This window comes from Vipera berus (genome assembly GCF_964194415.1).
Source record: "Vipera berus genome assembly, chromosome: 3".
NCBI classification, from domain to species: Eukaryota; Metazoa; Chordata; class Lepidosauria; order Squamata; family Viperidae; genus Vipera; species Vipera berus.
Genome location: NC_138204.1, coordinates 23,261,250 through 23,288,216, shown reverse-complemented (window position 1 = coordinate 23,288,216; position 26,967 = coordinate 23,261,250). Strand labels below are relative to the sequence as shown.

At 35.8% G+C, this 26,967-nt stretch overlaps 1 protein-coding gene across 6 annotated transcripts in view; it reads right to left on the bottom strand.

Moving 5' to 3' along the window:
• ZMYND8 (zinc finger MYND-type containing 8) overlaps positions 1 to 26,967 on the bottom strand; it is a 105,005-nt gene that overhangs the window by 16,011 nt on the left and 62,027 nt on the right. For 3 of the 6 annotated variants that reach the window (XM_081323902.1, XM_081323901.1, XM_081323904.1), the window contains 12 exons: positions 21,938 to 22,156; positions 19,444 to 19,557; positions 18,487 to 18,579; positions 17,243 to 17,330; positions 15,986 to 16,041; positions 14,927 to 15,004; positions 12,586 to 12,701; positions 10,895 to 11,376; positions 7,870 to 8,010; positions 7,194 to 7,346; positions 6,353 to 6,850; positions 875 to 1,252 (listed from right to left, as the gene is read on the bottom strand). In XM_081323902.1, coding sequence (XP_081180028.1) covers positions 875 to 1,252; positions 6,353 to 6,850; positions 7,194 to 7,346; positions 7,870 to 8,010; positions 10,895 to 11,376; positions 12,586 to 12,701; positions 14,927 to 15,004; positions 15,986 to 16,041; positions 17,243 to 17,330; positions 18,487 to 18,579; positions 19,444 to 19,557; positions 21,938 to 22,156 — 2,416 coding nt within the window. Of the gene's footprint in view, positions 1 to 874; positions 1,253 to 6,352; positions 6,851 to 7,193; positions 7,347 to 7,869; positions 8,011 to 10,894; positions 11,377 to 12,585; positions 12,702 to 14,926; positions 15,005 to 15,985; positions 16,042 to 17,242; positions 17,331 to 18,486; positions 18,580 to 19,443; positions 19,558 to 21,913; positions 22,157 to 25,884; positions 26,068 to 26,967 lie in introns of those variants that run through there. The other 3 variants (XM_081323903.1, XM_081323905.1, XM_081323906.1) reach the window with 3 other exon arrangements.

The window sequence follows — 26,967 nt, the reverse complement described above, 5'->3', positions numbered from 1 at the left end:
AGACATATTTTCGTGAGTACTCATCCTGATTTTATCAATTGTAAAATGCCCTCTAGGGATTCACACATTAATAAGGCATTATGTTTATTAGGACCAGCTAGAACATTACAAAATCATTTAAAAGGTTTCAGTGTAAAACCAAAGTGGCAGTGGAAAAAAGGAGGTGGTGGGTCCAAAGACTGCAGTTTTTAAAGTTCTTAAAACAAAATACAGGCAATATTAAGTAGATTTAAGTAAATTTGTTTTATTATATCCTATGTATCATAATATACACTATTATATCATAAATATTCAAGTTATGTGAAAAACTGCCAATACAAATACAATAACTGTTCCTTAATATACAATATGAACTCAAGCAGTTATTCAGAGATTTATTTAAAGAGAGTTCAGCCCACGATCAAAAAAGGAGATAGAGAGATCCAGTTTTTTCTTTCTCCTGCAATCTTTTTTTTTTCTTTCAAAATGTCGCTGTGAAGGGCTCAGGAATGATTTGTGAAAAGAGGATGGTCAGCAAAAACAACGACTTCATCCTGCATAAGGGAAACATCTGCTGGTTCCAAAAGACTTTCATATTTGAGAAGAAATTTTCCTTTTATAGGCTGGCCTATCTAGATTCAACTTATCACAAACAACAGTGTTGTTATCATAACAACCTGTGTTCTTATCTAATTTTGATGTTAAATCTATTAGGTTAATTGAATCATCAATAAAAAGACTGGACATTTCATATTCCAACTGAAAGGCTTCTTACTATATACAGTGGTGGAAAGTTTGGTGATTTCCTCATTTTTGTGCAATTCATATTTGAGGTCTGGGCACAACTACCGCGAATGGATTGCAATGAGCAGACATTAGGAAAGGTGGGCAATACCTTTCACTGCTTGTCTTGTCTGGTATCTTGTTCCTTGGGAAGACTGAGGCTGCTGCTGATGATGATTCTGCTGCTGCTGCTGCTGCTGTTGCTGCCTTTGCACCTTTTGCATATGCCATTTCTGGGAAGAAGTCTGAAATTTGTTTGAAGAATTCCATACTACCCGCTGCACAGCTGGGACGGTTTCCTTTGGTAGGAGAGGTCTCTGCTTTTTTACTGGACTGCCAGTAGCTGCAGCTGGAGTGCTGACAGCAGAAGCAGCACTTGTCGTAGCTGTAACACCGGCTGGGGGTGTCTGGGATGCTGATCGAGTAAGCACGTGTGTTTCAACTGGAGGCTGACTGTTGACACTTGAAGGAACTGGGGTTTTTGCTGCAGCTAACCAGGTAAAAAAGCAAGAACAAAGATTTATTGGAAATTCACTGTTAGAAGGGAGTATGATAAAACATTGATTTCCAAGCATTTGATTCTTTGTTATCAAGTGAAAGTCTACTGTTTTAGATTTAGAAAGAAATTTACAAGGGTTTGCAAAAGCATTATTTCACCCACAAGTACAATTAAATGGAAGTAAATAGCTACCGTATTTTTCGGACCATAAGACGCACTTTTTCCCAAAAAAAAGTGGGGGGGGGGAAACGAGGTGCGTCTTATGGTCCGAAGGTAAGCGAAAACTTTTGTCTCCCATTCAGTCAACGCCATCAGCTCCATTGGAGAGATGTGATTGAATGAAGATGTGGAATTCTCCGCCCCTCCCCACGCGCGCCCATTTTCTTCCTTTTACTTTGCCGCTAAAGAAATAGTTTTTGCTAAACTAAACCTCATAGGCCAAATCCCAATAATTCTCCGGTTTCGTATTGCTGGCGACTTGCCCCAGCAAAGCCGTGAGGAGTTGTCTCTGCAGGTTTCTCGGCGAAATTTATTGGAAGTGATTTCCCATTTGCAAGAGTAATAATTGTTTGAAATTGCTTTGGTGTCTTAGAAAACCTATTCAGGGAAAAGAAACTATTGGTACCTTAAATTTTGGCCAGCAGCTGAAGTGCGTTCAAAACCCCTGCAAGAAAGCAGCTTCTCATCCTGGCAGGGTGGGGGAAGGGCGGCAAATAAGTTCTTTGTTTCTAATGCATCTTTTCTTCCTTTCCCCCCCCCCGAGCACTTCGCCCCCCCCCACATTCCTCGCCTCTCCTCCTTCCTCGGCTCTCAACGCAGCCCTGCTGCGTATACACGTGCACCGAGACACACAACCCACTGGGTGGAGGGTGAGGGTGGGGAAGCCGGCACACTGAGCTGCCGACCAGCCAATAGAAATGCAGGTTCCTGACGCGGCGAGGGCAGGGTGCGTAGAGAAAGAATCATGAGGGTGGTTCTCGTGCCGCGGGACAAGTGGGCGTTCGAGGAGAGCTACCGGTAATTCACACGTTTGCGGGCTCCCAGCGGAAAAGAGCAAGACGGATTCTTTCTTTCTTTTTCTTTCTTTCTTTCTTTCTTTCTTTCTTTCCTTCTTTCTTTTTCTTTCTTTCTCTCTCTCTTCCTTCCTTTCTTCCTTCCTTCCTTTCACTCTCTCCCTTCTTTCCTTCCTTCCACTCTCATTCTCTCTCTTCCTTCCTTCCTTTGTTCCTTCCTTTCACTCTCTCTCTCTCTTCCTTCCTTCCTTTCACTCTCTCTCTCTCTCTCCCTTCCTTCCTTCCTTCCTTTCTTCCTTCCTTTCACTCTCTCTCTCAAAAAATGTCGCATTAGCAATGCCATAGATGGAACTGAAGATAATGTCATATATGAAGATAGCGAAGAAAGCGATATAGGTGATTGTGAGCAACAGAGCTTCATAAATTCTGACACTAGTGATGATAAGTTTTTAGGGTTTCCAGGAAACTAGAAAAGTGCTTGAGCCTCTAAGTCTTTCCTCATTTGTTAATGGAAATGATGATGGTTCTTAACACCACTGTTGAGTTTACGCTGTTAAACATTACGGTATTTTGCTTTATTATAATAAATATTTTAGTATACTGGTACTATTTGGTTCAGAATTTTTTTTCTTGTTTTCCTGCTCTAAAAACTGGGTGCGTCTTATGGTCAGGTGCATCTTATGGTCCGAAAAATACGGTATATATAATTTGCTTTGGAGTTTCAACTTTTTGTTTTGACATTTCACTACTGTACTCCTCGAGTAAACCTCTGGTCCCAGTGACTGATCCAGATTGGTTCTTGCAAGAAAAGTTATGTCCAAATTTGCATAATACTATGTAGACCTTGAGTTATAATCACAATTGAGCCCAAAATTTATGTTGCGAAGTGAGACATTTGTTAAATGAGTTTGGCCCATTTTACAACTTTTCTTGCCACAATGATTAAATGAATCACTGCATTTGTTAAGTTAGTAACATGGTTGTTAAGTGAATCTGGCTTCCCCACTGACTGCTTATCAAAGGAAGTGCAATTCTTAAAATATTTTTTAACCTACCTTTATTGGTTTTTTATAATTAATTCAATGTGGCAAACATAATGTTCCTTCTTTTCCCCACAACAACAATCTGGTGAGATAGGTTGGACTGAGAGAATGATTGGCCCAAAGTCACTCATCCAGTTTTTCATGCTTAGAGTAGGACTAGAACTCAGTCTCCTGGTTTCTAAGCCAGCGCTTAATCACTGTACCAATTATAATATGCTTCTTACGCTTCTTAGATTTTAAGAGAAAAATGTGATTCAAAAATGTCTTAGAAAAGTGAGAATAGCTGAAGGATAACCATAAAAAAATCTTTCAATTCCATTCTATTCTTCTTATGGTAAGCAATTTATAAAATGCAACCAATATTTCCTTGACACTATTTGGATTAAACAGTCAAAATTTCCTGCTTGCATATGGCAAATAACTATCAAAAGTATGGATTCCTTATGTTAACACAAGAGGTAAATTCTGTCACACATACAAACACACACATACTCCCGCCCTGAATACATTTGAGCCTTATCAAGTCTTTCCTAGGCAAATCTGCTAGTCTGGGAAGATTCCTGTGAAATTAGTATACAGAATATTAAAGTAGCTAGTTTGGATTCTACAAGTTCAAATTGCATGAATTGACCCCATGGGCTTTCTTACCAATCTCCAAGCAAATAGACTTCTCCCTTGCAATCTTGTTTAAAGAGAATCAAATGCTTAGAAGATCCCATTCTATTAACTCCACCTTCTTTAAAAAATATTTCTAAACTAAAAAGTGGGTTTAATCAGAACTGACATTTGTGGCTGTGAATCAATATGTATATTTACTTATTTTAGGGATAGCACTGCTATATTTCTTTAGGTGTACTTCTCTGTGTCTCACATGTATTGTGCCAGTCAGTGGCTAACTGGCCAGAGTTGCCTATTAGCAAGAGTCAAAGATATATATTGCCATACCTCTATAATGGTTTTTACTGTAAAATCAGGATCAGCTTGATAGAATAACAATTAGGGCCTCAACTCAATTTCCAAAACATTTTAAAGAAATGCTGCGTTGTATTTCCAAGAATGTGTTTGAAATGTTATGAAATCATGAAAGATATACTTTGCTTGTGGTAATTCTCTTTAATAGTTAGTTATAAAGCAGTTCTTTGTTTAGGATTTTCTGTGCACACAAACTATCCTTGATTACTTTATTATGTAACATCTATACAGCTTTGTGGTTCTTGCTGTTGCCATTACTGGGGCAAGTGACCAGTAATTGGCTGTAACCTGCTAGCTCTGAATTCATAAAATTATTATTTGGATCCTTTCCAGTTTGTTGGTTTGCTAAGTAATTTTTTAGCCATGAGAATGTCAATGCCGCTTGGGGGTGTGTGTGAAAGCCCTAATAAGCAGGCATATACATAGAATGAAGGCTACTGCTATGTTTGTAAGCCGCCCTGAGTCTTCGGAGAAGGGCGGGATATAAATGGAATTAAAATAAAATAAAATAAATAAATTGAGAAGTATGGGAATTTTTTTCTGACTGGAAATCCAAAGTGAGCCAAGTCCCACTACTGTACTGCAATATTGGGAAATTGATGTAACTTATTTTCTTTACCCTCTCCATATATTTGGTTTAATGACTCCAGCTTCTTTTCTTGACTCATTCTGAAAAATGAGCCAGAGTCGCTTGTTTGAGTAACACCTAAACAAGCCACAGTAGGAACAGTTTATAGTTTCTAAATCATGCCCATTTATTGAATACTACAGTACAGTTAGGTTTTCTACACCACTTCACCCAATTGGCCTATACTGTTTCCCTTTTCACATAATTCCCCTCTCTAATGCCTTTTTCTTTTTTCTTTTCCTACACAGATAGTCCATGATTAACTACAGTAACTGGAATCAGAATTGCTAAGTTATGTAGTTGTAAAGTACAACATGATATGGTCACATTTATAAATGATGGCAAATTCTACAGTTCCCATTGCGTTTCTTATATAAAGATCACATATTGTTAAGTGAGGACCTCCTCGCAACTTCCTACCAGCTTCTAAAAAGGAAAGTCAGTGGGAAAACTGGCAAGAAGTTGCAAGTCCCAGGCACTTTACAAGGAGGTTGGTAGGAAGCTAATTGGCTGCAGCCCAGTGAGGGAGGGTGCCTGGGCGCCTGGCGAGGTACAGGTGGGTGCAATGCAATGCAAGCATAGCAGGGCTGATGGAGTGTGTGTAGTGCGAGCACAGTGGAACCAAGGGAAGGCATGCAGGTGGCTGGCAAGGCATAGGGGGGGGTGGCTGCTGCTTAGGTGAAAGAAGCAATGGGTGCAAGGGTGGCAGACAACATGCCATGGGATATTGGGGCAAGGCACCAGAACTGTGGAATTGGAGTATAGCTGGCAAGATGTGGCCAGACATGGCTGTTGCCAGAAAGAGGGTGCAGTTCGCCAGCAAGGTGTCGTCCAAGTGTAGAGGGGCTGGTGTGTGTGTGTGCAGGTGGCTAGTGAGGCACAGCACAAACGCAACAATAGTGGGTCAGGGTGCAAGCAACCCCAGAGCCACAGTGTGGCAAATCCCAAGAGTCTCATGCATGGCTGGGATAGTTAGAGCAGTGATGGAGAGGCGGACAAAGATGACTAGGGGATAAGTGGCCATCATAAATGTGGGCTGGCTGGCTTGAATTTTTATCCTGTGACTATGAGGGCACTGCAATTGGCTGGAAATCTATTTTTTCAGTGCCATCATAACTTTGAACAGTCACTGAACAAATGGACTTTAAAGAAGTAACATTTTTTATATTCCCCAAGTTTTTTTTCCTTGCATATTTTTGTACTGAAAGACATCTTTGGATTATCTTGAGTTTTCCAACTCCTTAAACATAAGTTTCTCTTATGTAAAAGTCATATAGTTTTGGTTGCAGAAAATAACATAACAGCTCAATTTTTAAATAGTTTTCATCAGTGTAGAAATACAAAAAAAATTCTTTCATTAAGGGCTTTCGGGACAGCTCTGAAAGTGGTATTCAGTATTTTCATGATCAAAAAAAAAAATGTTAAAGTATCCTACCTTCTTGTTTAGGAGGTGATTCCTTGGCTTCTTTTTTGTTTTTTCGTCCCTCACGACCACACTGGTCTTCACCTAGGTCAATAACTAGCTCATTTTCTGAATCAGAATCTAGACCAAGATGCACTGTTGGAGAGTCCGTCTCCTCTTTAGTTTTCAGTTTTTCCTTCGTAGGATGTGACAAATTTTTCACTTTTTCTGAAAGCTCTTTATCAGAGTCTACTTTTGCCTTCTCTTTGGCAGGGCTATTTATTTTCTCGACTTCTGAGCTTGTACTTTTAATTTCCTCTTTTTCTTCTGTTGGTGTTGGTGGCTTTAATTTTTTTTTCACAACTAAAGATTCTTTATCATTTCTTATACCTTCTTTTTCTTCTTCTTCCTGATCATTTTTGGACTTCTGTTCATCATCACTGATATATTCACTATCACTGGAGTCTGACTTTTCAGAATCCTCTGAGTCACTATGCTCTACTGCAACATCTTCAGATATTTCATTGATTCCTAATCATAAAAAATAAACAATTTTTTACCCCATTTATTTCCAATAGCTTATAGTTTAAAGATAAAGCCATGTGAATCAGTGAACATGCATATCACAGATCTATTCATAGCAGACCACTGATTTTAAATCTTACAAAAATTCTGTGAAAGAAAATCTTTCATATTTTAATACTGTATGAAAGTACCATTTGCTTGTTCAAAAATCAGAATACAAAGGGTTCTGAATCCTGGCTTTTTTGGATAAAGGGCTAATACTCCATTATCAACTATATTTATGAAGTATTGGTAAAAAGAATGTTTCTCAGTGCTTATACAATCAATCATATCAGATGCATACGGATACCTAGTTGTGCTTTACAGCTCTCTATTGTTTTGTCAAGATTCAGCTGGAATCTGCTGCGAATTTGTCGTTTTGGTGAAATCAGTGGCACAGGAGTAGACTGCTGCTGGACAGATTCACTCAACTCTTTCAGATCCATTTCAGCTTTACTACGATCTAGAATATTAAGTTAAAATATTTCCATTAAGTAATTGAATTTAAGCAATCACAAACTAATTTAATTACCTTTATTAAATATTATTGATTACTACTGCAAATATTGGATGTACGGTTATAAACTTATAATAGATTATTTTAGGACAGGACAGAAATAGATAATAATTATGCATTTAATTATGGATTAAGATAGTACCTAATCAACACTCCTGAGCATTTCTTGTGCTAGTGAATAAATACTGAATAGGACACAAACAATTCTTGGCTAAGTTGATACCAAAGTTCCATATACTAGTATAATATAGTTGGTCCAATCTTAAATCAGTGCTCTCACAAAAATCAGCCATCATATTTAAGTAAAACTGATCAATTTTTTTCAGTGGCACTTATTGCATTTAGGCTGAAAACCAAGAGAATATTAATCCAAAATTTAGTATCAGCACTTGCAGGCAGGTGTGTCCTCTAATTACCACTATTATATATAAATCTCACATCCATTACTGCACGGACAACTTTATTTTACCAAGATTAAGATTAAGAATGCTGCCTGGAGTAGATGTTCTTTCTTGCTTTGCAGCTGTAGGAGTTGATGGTTGAGGAGAGAAAGGTTTGGGACTACCCGACAGGCTTCCAGTTTGGCCTGTCCTTGTTGGTGCTGGAGAAGCTGAAAAAGAATGTAATTGACACAAAGTAAATTTCAACTATAAACTGAGGTTATTTAGGCAGAGATAAAGGTCAAGTCCGTCTGTGTAACTTGATTCCCCTTATTTTTTTGAATAGTAACTCTCTATAAAGTATCACAAAGTGCTTTTGAAACTGAGAGCAAACACTTTCTCCCATGAAGGAAACAGGCAATAAGGTACCTATGAAAAATCAATTGAAAAAACATAGATAAGGGACATGCAAAAGTAGTTCTTTCGTATGTTGGCCATGGAGTCAAAATTAAATGATCTAATGTCAGAAAAGAAATAAGAAGCAAGATATAAAAGTAGTGAGAAACTTCTTCAAGACTTCCAATAAAACATGCATTTATAACCACTCTCTCTAACTCTTATCACTTTTTAAAATTCATTTAACCAATATTCAGGGGAAACTGAACATAGAGGGAATGCTTATATAAATCAAGAATTATATAAAATATGAATTTGTTAACTCTTTCATTTTAGAACAGGAATATTTAGTTTTGGAATTCTTTCCTTTTTCTATCCATTTAAATTTCTAATTTTTCTTGCAGTAAATTTCATAATTAATTAAATATGAACCTTATTTAATAATTAACCATATTTAATGGTTATTTTTTCTTAAAATAGCTAATTCAAAGCAAAAAGACTCTTGAGGCATGATTAATTCTGGATGACTACTGCTCTATGTCTATGTAGTTTCTTTGGTGTCATTGCTATCTTCAGGGATTTTTCAATATCCAATCTACCCTATGGTGCTGGTATTTCCTCATGGTCTTTCACGCAAGTGGCATCTAAGGTCAGATCATTCTTAGCTTTTGAGGGATGATCCAAGAACATTTATATGCTGTCACTTAATTACTCAGTAACTACTTAATTACTTATTAACCAAGACAATTCAGATATAATGACTGGCAAAAATAAATCATATTCTAACTGACTCCTTTGGTATCAAGCTAAGCAAAAAATGTAGGATAACATTTATGTTATAAAATACGTTTTAATATGCTGTTTAGCCTTTAAATGCAAAGCCATGAGTAATCTTTTGTTTTTTACATCACTTCTTCTAATGCAATCTAATGTGGTTAGTACAAACTGTTGTGGCTAAATAATAGTCAATTTGAAATAAGGAAAAATTTATCTACAGAGACCAGGAGAATGATCAGGTCTGCAAAATAACAATAATAATGTGAAAAATCTATCTGAAGGCATTAGGTGAGAAAAGACAAGCTAACAAGAACCACCCAGGCAGTCATAAGCAAAAGCCATGAAGCATTGAATGACAAGACTCAAAAAAATCCTGGCTGATCAATTTTTTTCTCAACAGAACATATATTACAAACCATTATACTAGGAATATTTGAATGAAAATAAGTACTGCATATATTCCCAATACTTTTATTTTCTTTCCATAGAATATCTATGAAATATAAATGAAATGTGAGCAGGAGTTCAAAATTCGGTGGGATATTCAATCCTCTTAAGATTTTTATGACTGTGTGTGTGTGTGTGTGTGTGTGTGTACATATAACAGGAATATCATAAATATACTAAAGGACAATTTAGAACCTCAATGTCATTGTTCAAACAAATGAGGCACAATTTATTTTGTTCAGTTCTATTTAAAAAGTGTTATTAAAGCAAGAATGCATAACAAATAAAAAGAAATTATTCTGAAAAGTTTAAAATGTGCTTTCCATAGGTGAACTGCTAAATAACAGAACAAAAATAATTATTTTTTAAAAGGTACAAAGTACAAAGATATCTAGACTGGATCCAAATGAAGTAACATTTACTTCTTTGCTCTATATCAGAAACAGCCGTACATCAATATTTAGGTGGTCTTCTGATGTTATTTGTCATTCACCTAAGGAATTCAGTGCAAATTAGTATGTTAAGGATAATGCTTGATATAGAATAGCTGAGCTTTCCAAATGGATTATAATAATTATAGCTGGCTTATAATAGTTTATTCTGGTTAATTGTAACATTTGGCAAGCATTGATTTTTAAAAAAGAAAGCAAATTCTGAGTTTGTTCAAGATCATATTATTTTTTATCTGTGGCCCAAATTTCCAAAAACATAAAATGTTAGATATAGTGCTGCTGACATAAATAATCCTGAAACAATAAATTGATTAATTTTGTCTTAATATTTTTGCCTATGACTGTAAGTCAAATCTTGTTTCAGAAAGATAAGTACTTTTTTCCTATAACCCCAAGAAAAATGTACAAAAACCTATTATCTACTTATCATTTCAGTATTCTCTGAACTCTGATTCTGTTTCATTATAATTTAGCAGCTGAGGACAACCAGAAATTATTTTTTATTTTAGAATACTAAGTTCTTTTAAATTAGGGGTGTGATCCACAATGATGTAATATGATATAAATCTGCAAAGCACTAAGCAGCCACCTTGCTGAAAAATTATTGAGTGTATAGGTTATTAATGGGAGTGAAAGTCCAATTAACCCTGAAGACTACGAAGCATTTTTGTATGTACTAGTTTGCTTGATCCAAATAACCATATCATGCTCCTCCTCTTGTATGAAGCCCCTCTAATGTAATATCCTTTGTTCAATAACTCATGGCTCTTCCCTACATTACAAATTCTTCCCAGGTGACTGACCTATCACAATTTACCCTGTTATTAGTGTGGGAGACAACCTTTATGCCTCTACCCTACTCTTATAATTGGTCCCAAGAACATTGGATAGACGCTTAGGAACACTGCCGCACCTGAGTCTAGTAACACATCCTATAAAGTATTAGACAAACTTTCCTTCTAGTTTTATAAAATTCCCTGCACTGGTTGATGTTAAAGTTCAAATACCATTTGATGCAGCAATTTTGTTTCTGTATTCTTACCTGTACTTTTATCAATAAAATCCATGGACTCTTCACTTGCACTAAAGTGACTAGAGGTTGCTTTTTTCTCTCCATCCTGTTCACCATCAGATCCAGTGTGTACTGATGAATTTGTACTCATTGGTGAACGTGGCATGTCTGTTAGGGAAATTCTTCGTCCAGTACTGCTACTTAGCATAGGTTTGCTCATTAAAATCTTGGGTGATGCTGTCATATCAAAATTAAGTTTGATTTTCTCTTGTTTATCTGTCTTAGCAGTTCCAGCTCCAGGATTTGAAGGGTCTAACAACATTTGGTACTGATTGTTGGGAGTATATGGTGTCCGGAAAGGTGCATAATTAAATACGCCAAACTTTCTACGAATGTTCTCCACATAAACCTCCATCTCTTGCATTGCACTGTTGAATATGCTTTTAGTCTTTTTCACAGAAAAAGGAATTTCTTTAGACATGAGGTAGCAATTATTTACTGGAACCCAGGCTCTGCAAATAAGACAGTAAAAGAAACCATATAAATGGTACCTAATTTTTATTTCATTGTAAAAAGCAATTCTTACACATTTCAATGGGTATTTGATACATGCTTAAGGTAGAAAGTTTATTTAGCACCTACTTGTAAACTGAAAGGTCAATTTAATCAGTCTCCAGCAAAAAATAATAGTTCTAGAAATACATCTTTCAAAACAATTCATTAAAAAAATCAATTAAGGAAATTCAAAATCCGACCTTCAAATATCAGGTGATGTGCAAAAGACTATATATTGCAATTCAAATTTCTTAAACTGAATGTGATACAATAACAAAGAAATAACTGTTAACTTCAGAGTTATTCTTTTATTGCACAGCAAATCATTTTGCAATATTATGCTTACATTATCATTTAGTCCACTCTATATATGTGGTGATTCCTTAGGACTAAGTTGATCAACCAAATACTATTAGTATATATAAATAATTCCTTTTACTGTTACATTTGGTGGCCACCTCATACTGACCAACAGGCCAGTAAAAGAAGATCCCACCATAATAAATATAAACATTTCTACATATTTGAGGATACTGCTCAAAATCCAGGAAAAAAATTACTTTCTTCATAAAAATAAAAACCCACATTTTAATTTGCTCTCTTCATGAAATCTATGTATACGTAAAGTTTCCTGTTAAAATAAAGAACACTAGAAATAGTTAGAAATCCTATAATTGTATCAAAGAAACAATAGCAGTGAACAAAAAGGCTTTTTCTGTCACTTGAACAAATATCATATCTTTCAAACCATGTGGGATAAATCCTTCCCTCATGATTTACACTGAGGTTTAGAGCTTTTATGTAGCCAGCCCTGAAAATTCTTCCTTTTTACAGCACTCAAATTAACAGTCCACCATGACCATTTCTGAACAAAAATTCCTTTTACAAATCCTAACTACAATGGACTTTCTAATTCATAATTCTGTCATGTTTGGTTACGTAAACATCAGTTACCAAATCTGACTAAATGTATCCCCTTCAATGGACAAAATTATGTTATCTTTTTAGATTTTTTAAAACGAGTTCTCCCAATGTGCTTCTTATATTCTGTACAAAAAAATCACTATTTGCAGAATGTTAACATTTTAACTAATGCAGCTACCACCTAATCATTCACCAAAAAGGAATGATCTGAATTATTCCATCATTTTTTGATTAATTCCCACCTGTCATGTTGACCAAAGAAACGAGCATCAACTTGACCATCTTTATCTCTCAGTGCTTTAGCCGGCCAGAATGGGAAACCCTTGAGTTTAGCCCAAACCAATGGGTGTGGATTGCTCTAGAGGAAAGTGCATAGTGACCACATGGTGAGAAAACTATTTTAAGCCATGCATTATTTTTTAACTGCTGACATGCAAGACAATAGTTATTTATATGACTGAGATTGTAAAAATGTCTCAAATTTACAACTTTAAATGAAGTCATTCTTTGTCCAGCTACTGTATGGCTTTGAGAGGTTTCCTATCTTATTAAAACTATTTTTGTCTTCTTTTAAAACCTGTTCTCTCTGTAGCAATTAGTTGCCAGTGATCTTTTGCCTCATTCTGATTACTGAAAGATAACTTCAGAACAATAATTCAAACATCGAATCAATTTAAACTAATCTGTACAGGTAGTCCATCCTCAAAATACAATATTCATAATTTTAATTAAAAATCAGAATATTACCATTGCAATACTTTAGGAAAACACTTACATTTGGGCAGTGTAAATAATGCTTCTATATAAAAAGGTAAAGGTTCCCCCGCACATGCGTGCTAGTCGTTTCCAACTCTAGGGGCCGGTGCTCATCTCCGTTTCAAAGCCGAAGAGCCAGCGCTTGTCCGAGGACATCTCCGTGGTCATGTGGCCGGCATGACTAGACGCCAAAAGGCGCACAGAACGCTGTTACCTTCCCACCGTAGTGGTCCCTATTTTTCTACTTGCATTTTTACGTGCTTTCGAACTGCTAGGTTGGCAGAAGCTGGGACGAGTAACAGGCGCTCACTCTGTTGTGCGGCACTCGGGATTCGACCCGCGAAACTGCCGACCTTCTGATCGACAAGCTCTCTCTTTTCACAGAAACATAGAAAACTGATGGCAGAAAAAGATCTAGATCTGCCTATGAGTTTGTTTTTTAATTAATTAATTAATTAAGATTAGTTATTTAAATTATCTTTATATTTTATTTATTTTTATTTTTTATTTTTCTGGATGATGGACATCTGTTTATCACAAGCATTTTTAAACTCAGTTACTGATGATTAACTTACTACCTCCTCTGGAAGTTGGTCCCAAGCTTACATTAGTCTTTCTGTGAAGTAATTTTTTCTAATATTACTTTTGAAGTTCCCCTCATCAGTTTGAAGTTAAATGTAAGTATAGTATTGTTATTTTAGCTTTTGTAAAATATAGAATGTAATGTAGCCCACCACACATAGATATAATATATAGTTTATAATAATAAAATAAGAATAATAAAATCTGTTGTGGATTTTTTAGTTTAAAGGCACCATATTTTATATTATGATGTGATGATTAACTGTAATGTGTTACTGTTTCAATTTTTTTTAATTCCATGTCTATGCTAGTTATAAGCACAAAAGAAATAAAACATCTACTATCGCTACTTAAAATACATGCATATATGCATATGTCACATCATTATGCTATCACTCCCAAATAATTCCCCTACTAAACAAGCAGTCTCCAGTTTAAGAGCAAGGTTCTGTTCCCAAAGTCTGTTCTTAAATCAAATTTGTATACAAGTTGGAACATTATTATTGTATATTGCTGTATAAGTAGTACTGAGTAATGAATTTCAACCACTGCATATTTAACTTGAATCATTATGTTTAACTTGAAATCTGATACAATAGGCTCTGTTCTTAACTATGGGTGTCCTTTACCAAGAGTGTTCTTAACAAAGGGATTTGGTGTATATTCTCCAAACCATAAGAAATCCAGAGATCCATTGTGTAATTAAATCTAATGCTGTATAGAAAAAAAGTAATGGCTTCTGAGATTTGATTTTTAAAAAACTGGTTGTTAGTAGATTTCAAGAGTTTCAAAAAAATTATATTTGAATGCATTGAGGCTTCAATGTTTCATTACAGGTGACAAAGTAGGGATGAGACAATGGAAGAGGCTTTATCTCAGAGCTGAATTGTGATTCTAGTATTTATGTAACAACTTCACTTAAGGTTTGTCTTACCCATTAAAATATATGTCCATTTGCTCATTTATTAAATTATTATTCTATTTAAACCTGAATAATAGTGCCAGATGATTTTAGGATTTGGAACTATTAACCAAATCTAGATCACTTATATTTTCCATCAGAGGTGCTTGAATGAAGGAAAGACTAACTATTCAATTTCTATTATCAATCAGCGGCAATGTGTGGGTTTGGGGCAAAAACAGAAGATTTTTTATTTAAAGCAGTATGCATAAAAATGAAATTCACTGCGCTTCTATATATGCTATTTATCATTTAATATCCCCCCCCCTTCCTTTTTTACTTACACAAGGTTCACAAAACCAATTTTCTCGTTTTTGGCAAGCAGCTAAATAACATTCTGGACATACTTCAATTTCATTCATCTGTAAAAACAAACATGAACTATTATGGAGTTGGAGCATAAGATTAAATGTATTTACAATTCTATTCAATCCTGCAATCAAGAGTAACATGGCAGTCATTTATAATTTTCTACTCCAAATAATTATTTTGCCCGTGTGCATTCAGGAATTTATGCATACTAATTTTTGCTGCTTCATAAGATTCAACATCAGCCTTTTATTATACAGTAAACAAAGACAATATATAAATAAATGAAAGTATGAAAACATTGTGCTTGATAGCAACACATAGTTTTGCATAAGAAAATCTTAATTTAAGCAATAAATTTAAACGATGCTGGCATATTGAGTTTTTATAAGATCATTAGACTTTTTATGCATGGCATACAATTTGCCTTTATCTGTTGATGGAACAATATTTATCAGCAGAATCTGTTAAGAATTCTTAAAGGATTATTTTGTGAAGATTTTGGAGGAGAGCAGAAGGAAAAAGGCTGCAGATTTCCACTACATGTTGAAAAAGTCAATGTACTTTAGACATAGCCTGTTATCTTAATAAATACTTTCAAAGGTATTTTCAATTTGGCAATGCCAATTCTAGATCCATATCTTTCAAAACAGATTTTTATAAAGTTAGTATGTTTGAGTAATGCTATAACAAAATTACTGAAAATAATCTAGTCTGATTTATATATAATCTGAAATTATAATTTGATATTTATGACTTCAATTAGTTAGTCTATATGCTTAATAGGCACAAGTATTCCATATATGTCTATGCAGAAATACTTTATTTATAGACTTTGTTCTTTTAGATACATGAGTAGAGGATTGCAATCTAAAAACTGGAATACAGATTATTCAGTTCCTGAAATTTTGAAATTCTACTTCATTTTATGTAATAAAAATACTCAAACTATGATTTCTAGTTTTCTTAGCATTACATAAAATTGTTGGTTAAATTAGTATAATAAAAATAAATGCTAACTTGGAAATACATACCTCATGTTCACAGATTTTAATTATGACTTTTGCTGTTTGTGTCAATTTGTGATTTCCTGGGGAAACAGGGAAATACAGATGTCTAATTAAATCTGTTACAAAAGATGCTTATTATTTGTATTATCTAGAGTGTAAACATATTCAGTTTGACATGCATGTTTCAAAAGGCGAAATTAATTAAATATAAATCTTGAATCTAGCCAGTAGAAATGGCAAGTCATAAAAGTAAATCATTCGTAAATCCAGATGTAATAGAGCCACATTTCACAAGTATTCATTCTTATTGAACTTATAATTATTAGGTAATGTTTTCTTTAGTGTTACCTTGTAGCATTCCCAGAGAAATCATTTTGAATGCACCTTTTCAACCCAATTTTAAAAGAACATATCTTAATAGTTATCACACCTGATTTTATTATTTAGATTTGCAAATGATAGCATTATTGTAAAGGAGATATAAAATATTTCAGTTTATACATTAATATAAGGCACACACAGGATTAATCTCAATATAAAACCTCAATGTGAAAAAGCTATTTTCAAAGACCTGTTTATAGAATCTCAACTAAAAATAATAAATATTTATTGTCCCATCTTATCTAAAAGATTCTTAAATTGAAAGAGAGAATGGAAAGGGATACATTTAACTCTTAGGGCTGTATTCAACTTGTTTCCTTCTACTGATAGAGGATTTTATGATGTGGGGAAAAACAGATTGATTTGGGAAAGTTTTGCATCCCAAAAGCCTATTCTTTTTCGGGAGGGGGGAGGGGGGAACGTGAGGAAAACACACTACTTTCATTACTAAATATTTGAAAAGATTTGTGTTCTTTCTACTTGAAACTTTTGGGCCATTTACTTCCATTTATTGTATAAAAATTAATTGCAAGTTTTCCTTGCTTATTGACTGCCTTGTTTAATGACTATTCAAAGTTAGAGGAATGCTGAATAAGTAACATTACAATTGGTCCTTGCATTTATGAACTTTACAGCTTCCCCAGGGTTACATGATCACCATATGTGGATTTCACAGCCAGATTCTGACAAGAAAAGTCAACAGAGAAACCAGCAATAAAATCACAAGTTATGGTCACACGATACCTCATTTAATGACAACAGAAGTGAAGTCACAAGTTTGTCAGGTTGACATGACATCTTCCTTAATGACCGCATCTCTTACTAGTGGAGTTACTGGTCCCAATTGTGGTCATTAAGTGAGGACTATCTGTACCTTCAAGGAAATACGCATATACATACCCCCATTGTAAATAATGCAATTGTGCAAAATCCATTTGGCATCAGCCAGAAAGGCTTCAGTGCAACCATACATCTTCTTTTTAACATTCTGAAAAAGATAATATAAACATTGTATTAAAATGAGGAAATAATATATAAATCCAGAAGCTATCTACTATATCTAATTTTCTTAATACTTTTATTCCAAATAAATGAATGGAAAGATTTCAATTGAAATAATCATGAACTGGGAGTAGACGTTAGATTCAGGAATGAGTTTTCAAAAAGTTAGATATTATAAACCTCAATATAATCAATTAGGTGCCATTTTGGCTACCAACGTTGTTGGAATATAATTACAGCATATCAAATATAATTACTGAAACTTGACCAAATTATAGGAATTTTGAAACATATTGTTATGGTCATTTCTTTCTTATACATGAAAATCTACTTTGAACATGGAACAGAGTACCATAATACACTTGAGGAAAAAAAGAATCACACATACTTTCTTTTTAAATTATGTCACTTAAAATATAAAAATGTTCACAGGTAGCCAGCCTCAAAATTGATTCTATGAAACAGATATTTGAATGCCCTCTATAGTTAAATTAAATTAGGCAATTACTCTTTGCCTCTCCCACTCTTAGAAACTTTGCATGCACTTATTTCCAAAACGTAATAAAAGCAGAATGCTCTTTGATAAAAGCAAAAATGATATACTTCTTGAAACTAAACAACTAACTGCCCCTAGGTTAAAGGTTCTAAGAATGTTTGTCCTGCAAAAGAGACAACTGTGGGGACATATCACAATAATTAAGAAGACTTCCACATACAGCAAGAAGTGGACATTCTCTATTGCCCCATAAGGCAGGACCAGAACCAATGGATTGGTATAAGAAAGGAAATTGAGGCTAGATGTCAAAGGAATATTTTTTTATTTATACAATCTGTCAACCAGTGGTATAAGTTGCTACAGGAAGTGATTGAGTCCCCTTTGGAAGAGATCCTTACTAAGGTCTTGATCATTAGTCAGAGATGTCCAAACAGAACCTCCAAATCTAACCCAAAGGGGTTAGATTAAATGAACAGTAAACTAAGCTCCCTTCCAACTCCATATTTTCACTTAATGAACTTCACACATTTGAAAGAGTCCTTATTTATCACATCAACAAAATCTTCACTGTTTCTGTGAGAGATAAATTGAAAAAAATTAACAATGATCTCATAAAGCGGAATAATCTCCTTCCTGTCTTACAAACCTTTTCTAACGTACAAAGGTCCATTGGATGAAAGATGTATTCTGCATAATCTGGATGCTGGTCCAGTGAAACTGGCTTTTGAAATGGCTCTGTCTGTTTCAATAAACACAAAACAATTACAGTTACAATATAAATCTTTCTAGAAACAACTATATTGCTTAAAAACAAATAATGTGTCAAAACCAGGGTGATTATGTTTGCAATCTAGCTAATCAATCAAATTGAGCAAGAATCATTTATTTAAATTTAATCAGGTAAAAGCTTGAAAATCAGACTTCAATATTATAATCACTAGGCATTCACTAGTCTCAATTCATGGCCAAATGAGAACTTACTGCACAGGTAGTCTGCTCTTAAGAACTAGCCAGTTCAAAATTACAAAAGCACTGAAAGTTACTTTTCAACCAGTCCTGAGACATATGACTGTTACAGCATAGCAAAGTTACATGATGATGACCATGTTGCCAGTCCCAATTATGGTTGTTAAGTGAGGACTCCCTATAATTGTCACATGTTCATATATGTATTACAAAATTAATGCAACTTTAACACATTCATATTTAGAGTCTCTCCCAGGTCTATATCTATGTGTTTTAAAACATTGTTTTAAAACAATGTTTAAACAATTTAAAACAATGTTTTAAAACATTGACAAACAAACAGCAGACAATGCTCTTCCTCTTCATCTTGGTCAAGCCAATTTTAACTGAATTTTAAATTTATTTATTTATTATTTATTATTTATTTTTTAATGTTTTATATGGTATTTTTACTGAATAAAGTATAGGCTGTCTAGAATTGCCTCAGCAAGATGAGCAGCAGGATAGATAGATGATAGAGACAGACAGACATTGTACAATGTTAACACATACTATATAACTAGATATCTAAAGACAATTTATTTTCAAACAAGCAATAATACACAGAAGAGTCAAATATCAACAGATATCTTCTTACCCCTGGCTGTTTCATTTTTTGTAGTGCAAACTTGAGCAAGTAGGATAGCTGTTCAATAGTGAGCATTGTCATAGCTTTACTCTGTGTTTCTATGCATTCTGCTACAGTAATTTTCTAAAAATAAAAATCAAAAATACTGAAAATTCTTAATAATAATTTTTACATGCAAAAGCAAACACTGAAATTTATTTTACATTATGTGGAATTATGAATACCAGATATCCATGTTCATGAAAATACTGTGTTATTTCTCCAGGGTGGAGCGTAGATGTTTTGTACATGGATGCGTCTGACCAATATGAAAAAGCTAAGTAGGGTCTCATCTAGTTAGTATTTGGATGGCAGACCACTAGGAAAACTTAAAACAGTCTATAAAACAGACTGGGAAATCAAGAGTGACAAGCTACTTGTTTATTCTTGGCAATAAAACTACAGGGATGATCCATCACAAATCTAGCATGACTGGAAGCAGGCAGGCTTCACATTCACTTCATTATCTTCCTGACTGATTTTAAAGGCCCATAAGGCAATGAATTATATATACTGAGATGCATAGCCTTAATCTATATTTGATTATGTTGAAATCAGTGGAACTACTACCTCCTTAAATCTTAGTAGTTTCAATGAATATTTTAAGAGTGATCACGTCTGGATCTAATCAACTTATTATCCCAATCTAACTTTCTTTCTTGAGCATGTCCATGGCCTAGAATTCTTCATTGTTTGTTTTTGGTAAGTGGAAGATACAACATGTACAAAATAAATACAATACATATAAAACTGAATTTAAAATAAGGTAGCATAGTTGTCTATATAAAGTGGAAGAAAATGCTTGATTGGCAATATCAATTCTTTGACTCATGTCTCACAGCATATAAACTTAAACAGAAATCAGGGTCCAGCACATATCAAACGGATATATCTTGCATTGATAGAGATTGACTCAGAAACAGAACTTGTTAAGGATTGTATGATAAAATGGGCCCAAAATATTCAAGAAGTTATTACAATGGACACGTGGGAAAAGATTTGGGTGAGGAATGTAAAATTTACACAAGCTCAAAATCTAAGAGAGAACTTTTATAAAATGTTTTATAGATGGCATTTAGATCCTAAAAAGCTTGCAAGCATGTATCCGAATTATCAACCAAAATGTTGGAGGTGTGGTGATGAAGATGCAACATATTTTCATGTATGGTGGACTTGTAAAAAGGTTAAGGCCTTCTGGATAAAAATTTGGTGGAATATGCAGAAGATTTTCAAGCAAAGGATAAAGTTTTGTCCGCAACTCTTCTTGTTGGGAATAATTACAGATACTACGGTTGTGGACACTAAGCTGATGTTGAATTTAATCACGGCAGCAAGACTTTTAATAGGTCAGTATTGGAAGAAAGAGGAACTGCCGACTATAGAAGAATGGACTTTAAAGGTTTCCGACCTGGCAGAGATGGCAAAGATCTCGGCTTACTTGAAAGATCACTCGCAAGAACGTTATATTATGGAATGGAGAAAATGGGTTGAGTATATCCAGAACAAATATAGGGTTAAGAAGTTTCATGTAGCATTTGAATAAGTCTTCCTTCGCTTTTTCTTTCTTTATTTCCTTTTTTCCTTTCTTTTTTCTTTTCTATATATATTTAATATCATTAAGATTTGTATTATCCTGTATAAGCTAGAGAGTGATGGATTTTAGAGTTTATGGTTGTTAGTATATGGTTGTTTATGATTGTTTTTCTTTTCTATACCTTGTATTTAGCTCTGGGAAGTCGGGGGGGGGGAGGGGGGGAGGGGGAGGGAGGGAGAGGGGAGGGGGAGGGGGGACTGTTAAAGAAAAACTGTATGTTAAAACTTTTCAATAAAAAAAAAAACTTAAACAGTCGATAAATACAAGAACCCTAAATGTATTTTTTCTAAAATAACCCTATTTATTTTTAAAGATAGTGGCAACAGCAGATTTTGTATGAGGCAAATTATTAGTCATATCTAGCATGTTTTGAGAAAATCTATTATGTTGTTCTCTGTTCACATTCCTTATAATCTTACAAACTCAACAACTTAAACTTGTCTTTTAAATGGTTATTTTAAATGTTCTGGAAACTACTTTTTTCTGAAATGTTTTCACACTGTACAATATACACTTAATACACAAAATGAATATTTTCAAAATAAAATTATGAAAATGCCAGAGTAAATCATTTTATCATGATAGCATGTAATCTTAATATCCTATCCTCTGCTTTCTCATTCACATGCTGCCCTTCTCCATGGTATCTGACAAAGCAAATCCAATGAGCCTAAAAAATAAATTGTGAATAAAAACCAACATCATAACAAAACATAAAACTGCTAAATATGGTAAAGGCCTTAATTTGTATGATTATTTACATTTAGCTATCTTTTCAAGACATGACTACACAGTCAAAGTCAATGATAAGAGAACCATTTTCTAGAAAGTGAGAAATTAGGAGCAGGGAAACAAATATGGGCCTCATACCTCACATTCTGGGCAAAACCAATCCCCCTCTGGCTCCGCTGTCAGTTTCAGACACTTAGCGTGATAAACCCGAGGGCAGAGTTCACAGCAGAGGACTTGGCCTTCCCGATGACAAACCCAGCAATAGAAATCATTCCGTCCATCCTGCGGTACAACATCAACAGGGTCTGTGGTGAGTGGCTGCTTCATATAGTAAAACGGACCATGTCTTAGTTCTGACTGAAATGTAGGCAAGAAAGACAGGTTTGGTTTCAAAACAAATTTGTATTTTAAAATTAAAATAAGCAAATATGACCAATCAGCCCCCACCTAATGTTTATGTAGTTCCAACTCTCATTCAGCACACCACGAGTTTTTGAAAACAAAGCTTATATTCACTAAAGTAAATACTTTTTTTCCAAATCAGATCCACTGGATCTTCAACTAGAAGCAAATTACATGAACCATTATTCATTTGCTTAGAAATTTTGCGGCATTTTAAAAAATAATCAGTATTTAGGGATAGATGAAGAGGTCTTTATTCTTTATACTATGTAGAATTGATCTGGATCAGAAACTTCTATAACTGACCACACGTATAATTAAATTTCCTCTCAATGTGAAAAGTGGCCACTGGAAAAAGATGGAGCCAGCGGTTGTGAGATGGATTGAAATAATTATTTCAAAGCAACGTTCACAATGAATCTTCTTTTAAAATATTTACTGAGACTAAAGCTAGTTACAAGAATATTGCAGCTGAACTATTTTTCTCTGAGAACTGATTTATCCCATAATACATTAGGAAAGAGACTTTCTTAATTTCTTCCTAATTTCTTTCCTGAGAACTGGCAAGGAAACGATTTTTTTCAAGGATAAAAGGAATAACTTTCAGCTGGCTGTCTGCACAACCATCTCCACTCTCCTTATCTGTGAACTGGCAAGGAAGCAATTTTTTTCAAGGATAACAGGAATAACTTTCAGCTGGCTGTTTGCACAACCATCTACAGCCTCCTTATCTGTGCACCCAATCTTACAAATATATTAAATCCAGACTACGTGTGTGTGTGTGTGTGTGAGAGAGAGAGAGAGAGAGAGAGAGAGAGAGAGAGAGAGAGAGAGAAAGTGACATGTGCTATTCCATTGAAAATAGGAAAATACAACTGTTTTTCCAAACAGTATGCATAATTAGGTAATGTTTTAAATCTAACAACCTCTATTACAGAAATCCAGAAAGCCCAAGCTGTATAATTTATTTAGCTGATTTATCATTCATGTTTCTATAAGTAAAACTCTTTTACCAAAGGAATTGCACAGTTAGATGAATTGCTAACATATATCATAAGCACATAATAATGATACATTGGCTTCCTTTTAAAAGACAAAATATATTTAGAATTAGTTCTGTTAAGAGAACATAATTATATTGAATACTACAGTATTGAGAAATTTGTTTTGTTTCAAGGAACAATTGAAGAATCGCTACAGTATCACTTACTTCCTATTAACAATAAGGTAAAGGTAAAGGTTCCCCCGCACATGCGTGCTAGTCGTTTCCGACTCTAGGGGCCGGTGCTCATCTCCGTTTCAAAGCCGAAGAGCCAGCGCTTGTCCCAGGACGTCTCCGTGGTCATGTGGCCGGCATGACTAGACACCAAAGGCGCACGGAACGCTGTTACCTTCCCACCGTAGTGGTCCCTATTTTTCTACTTGCATTTTTACGTGCTTTCGAACTGCTAGGTTGGCAGAAGCTGGGACGAGTAACAGGTGCTCACTCTGCTACACGGCACTCGGGATTCGACCCGCCAAACTGCCGACCATCTGATCGACAAGCTCAGCGTCCTAACACACTGAGCCACTCAATATTGGCTGAGATGAAATGAGCCTTTAAGTTTTAGTTTCTTAACCACGGTTCCTTAGAGACACCACAGGAGGCCGTTTGCCTCGAAGAAGGCTATGCCACAAATCCTAGTTTCCAAACCACAGTGGCTGAGTTCAGGTGGGGGGGGCAAGTTAGTAAACCTAACTCTGGTGGATTCAATTAACTGAGTTTCTCTGTTCTCTGCTAAGTGTCAAAAATTAACCAAGGTTCAAACCCAAGGAGCCGAGTTTAAACAAAGAGGTGCAGGGATGGATGAAGTGGCTAGAGTTGTACATATACATAGAATGAACGCTATTGCTAAGCACATTGATTTGTGCTTTAAATTGTAAGCCGCCCTGAGTCTTCGGAGAAGGGCGGGATATAAATGGTATTAAATTAAAATTTTAAAAAAAATAAATTTAGCCAAGTTAATAGCTCAACATAATTGGTAAGACTGTCCCCTCAAATACACTTTTTACTTACAATCCTTTCCAGAAGTACTCTGACAGCTACTCTATCATCTACTGAAAGATAGCCCAAGTGTGAATACTGTATGCAGCAATGTCTTGCACCATTATTTTAAACTCTAGATTTATACAGTTTGCCTACAATGTAAAAATCTATAATCTGTTATAATTTAGCTTATAGTGATCTGGCAGAAATGGATAAATCTATAGGTACCGTAGTACCTTCTGATAAAATGAGGACCTGCATTTCAGATAAATTGGATGTGTTCTGTTGACAGTAAAATGACTTTTTGAGTCATTTTTTTTTAAATGCCCTCCCTTTACTCTTAGCATCTTTTTTTAGAGATAATCTGAACTCAAGGTTCCAGCTTGATCACGCAATATTTTTATGTATTTATTTATTCAATTTCTGCAGATGCCCATCTCAGTCAATGATTCTGGTTGGCTTACAATTTAAAAAAATATTACAATTAAAACGCTAAAAACATTTTAAAACAATAAAATAAAAAAATAAAAACATCATACATACATACACACACACACACACACAAATAAAATTTGGTATTTGCGGAAATAACCCGACCTTCACTCCTTCCAATGCGACCTAAAAACCTATCTGTTTGAACAATCTGGCCTGGTCTGATGGGTTTTGTTTTAATTATTGTTTTAATGTAATTTATCTTCTGCATTTGGGCACTAGGGTTTAATTTGTTTTCAATTTCTGTATTTGGGCATTTTGATATTTATGTCCCTGTTCACCGCCCTGAGTCCTTCGGGAGAAGGGCGGTATACAAATCAAATCAAATAAATAAAAATAAATAAAACCCGTCTTCTAGGTCTCATGATTTGACACCCTTTGGCTGACAGGATCTGCAGCATGTCCACTCTGCTAAATCGGGTTGAACCCTTGGAAAAAGAGGTACCCCAGTCCCAAGGTATATAGAGCTTTAAACGTGACAACCACCACTTTGAATTGCACCTGGTATACCAGTAACCAATGCAGCTCAGGCAGAAGTGGTACTATATGGGCTGTACATCTGGCACTCTTTACTATCTATGCAGCCATATTCTGCACTAGAAGAAGATTCTGAATGTTCTTCAGGGACAGCCCCATGTAGAGTGTGTTACAGTAGTCTAAATGAGAGGTTACAAGGGCATGAATTACTGTGAGCAGGGCCTCCTGGTCCAGATATGGGTGCCACTTGCACACCACCCAAAGATGTGCAAAGGCTCTCCTAGCCATGCCTGCCACCTGCTCTTTAAGCAGGAGTGGTAGTTCAGGAGGGCACCAGATTGCACACAGGGTTTGTCTCGGGTAGTGTAACCCCATCCAGAACTAAACATGACAGAACCTTGTCTCCTTGTCCCAATACTCACAGCCACTCCATTTTGCCAGAGTTGAGTCGGAGTTTGTATCACCCATCCAGTCACCCAAAGCCTCCAGATACTGGGATAGGACATCCACAGCATCTCTCAAAGGCCCTGGGATAGAGATATAAAGCTGGGTATCATCAGCATATTAATATCTCATCCCAAATCAATGGATCACCTCAACAGCGGCCTCATGTAAATACTAAATAGAAGGGGAGAGAAAACAGAACCCTGAGGAAGGAGGAAAACTATCACAATACAGTGCCACACACCTTCAATTCCTGAAACCAGTCCAGAAAGATATCATGATCAATGGTATTGAACACCGCTGAGAGGTCCAGAAGAGCCAGGATGGATGCACTACCTCCATCTCGCTCCTGCCAGAGATCATCCATGAGTACAATCAATGCCTTCTCAGTCCCAAACCCCAGTGTGAACCCCAACTGAAAGGTGTCTAGACAATCCATCTCATTCAGGGTTTTATGAAGATGTTATGTGACCAGTCTCTCCACCAGCTTGCCTAGAAAAAGGAGATTGGAGAACGAACGAAAGCTGTCAGGACAACCTGGGCCAAGTGATGGTCCTTTGAGGAGGGGGCCCACCATTGCTTCTTTAAAAGTTAATTCTTAAGGAATTGCCTATCACTTAGACCCACACAGATTTAATTAGCTAAGAGGAGCACGGATTTAACACACAAGTGGCTGAACTACCGTGTTTCCCTGAAAATAAGACCTACCCCCAAAATAAGATTTGGGGGGTTGGGGTGTGTATAAGCCCTACTCTGAAAATAAGCCCTACTTATTTGCTAAGACATGAGATGAAGCGGGGGGAGGAGGAGCTGCCCCATGCACCCCAAACCCGCTTACTGTGCTGCGGGGTTCCTGCTGCTGCCACAAGGCATGACATGCTGCCGTTGCCATTGCAAGATGCATCCCACTGTTGCCGCCACTGCAAAGCACATCTTGCTACCATGAGGTGCATCGCGCCACCGTGGTGTGTTACACTGTTGCCACCACGGCAAGGTGCGTCCCGCCATTGCCCCTACCAGCATGAGGATGTGTCTTATGGTGGCAATGGCAACAGCAGCAGGACGCACCTCACGACAGCAGCGTCTGCAGCACGGCAAGCCTCGTGATGGCGCAATGCACCTTACTGCTGTGCTGCTGTGGCAGTGGCAGTAGTCCTGCGGCATGGTAAGTGGGTGTGGGGTGCATGGGGCAGCTCCTGGAAAAAAAATAAGATATCCCCCCCAAAATAAGACCTAATGCCTCTTTTGGAGGACAAAAAATTATAAGGCCGGGTCTTATTTTCGAAAAAACACAGTAGCAGCTGAGCAGGTTCTGTCCACTTCCTAA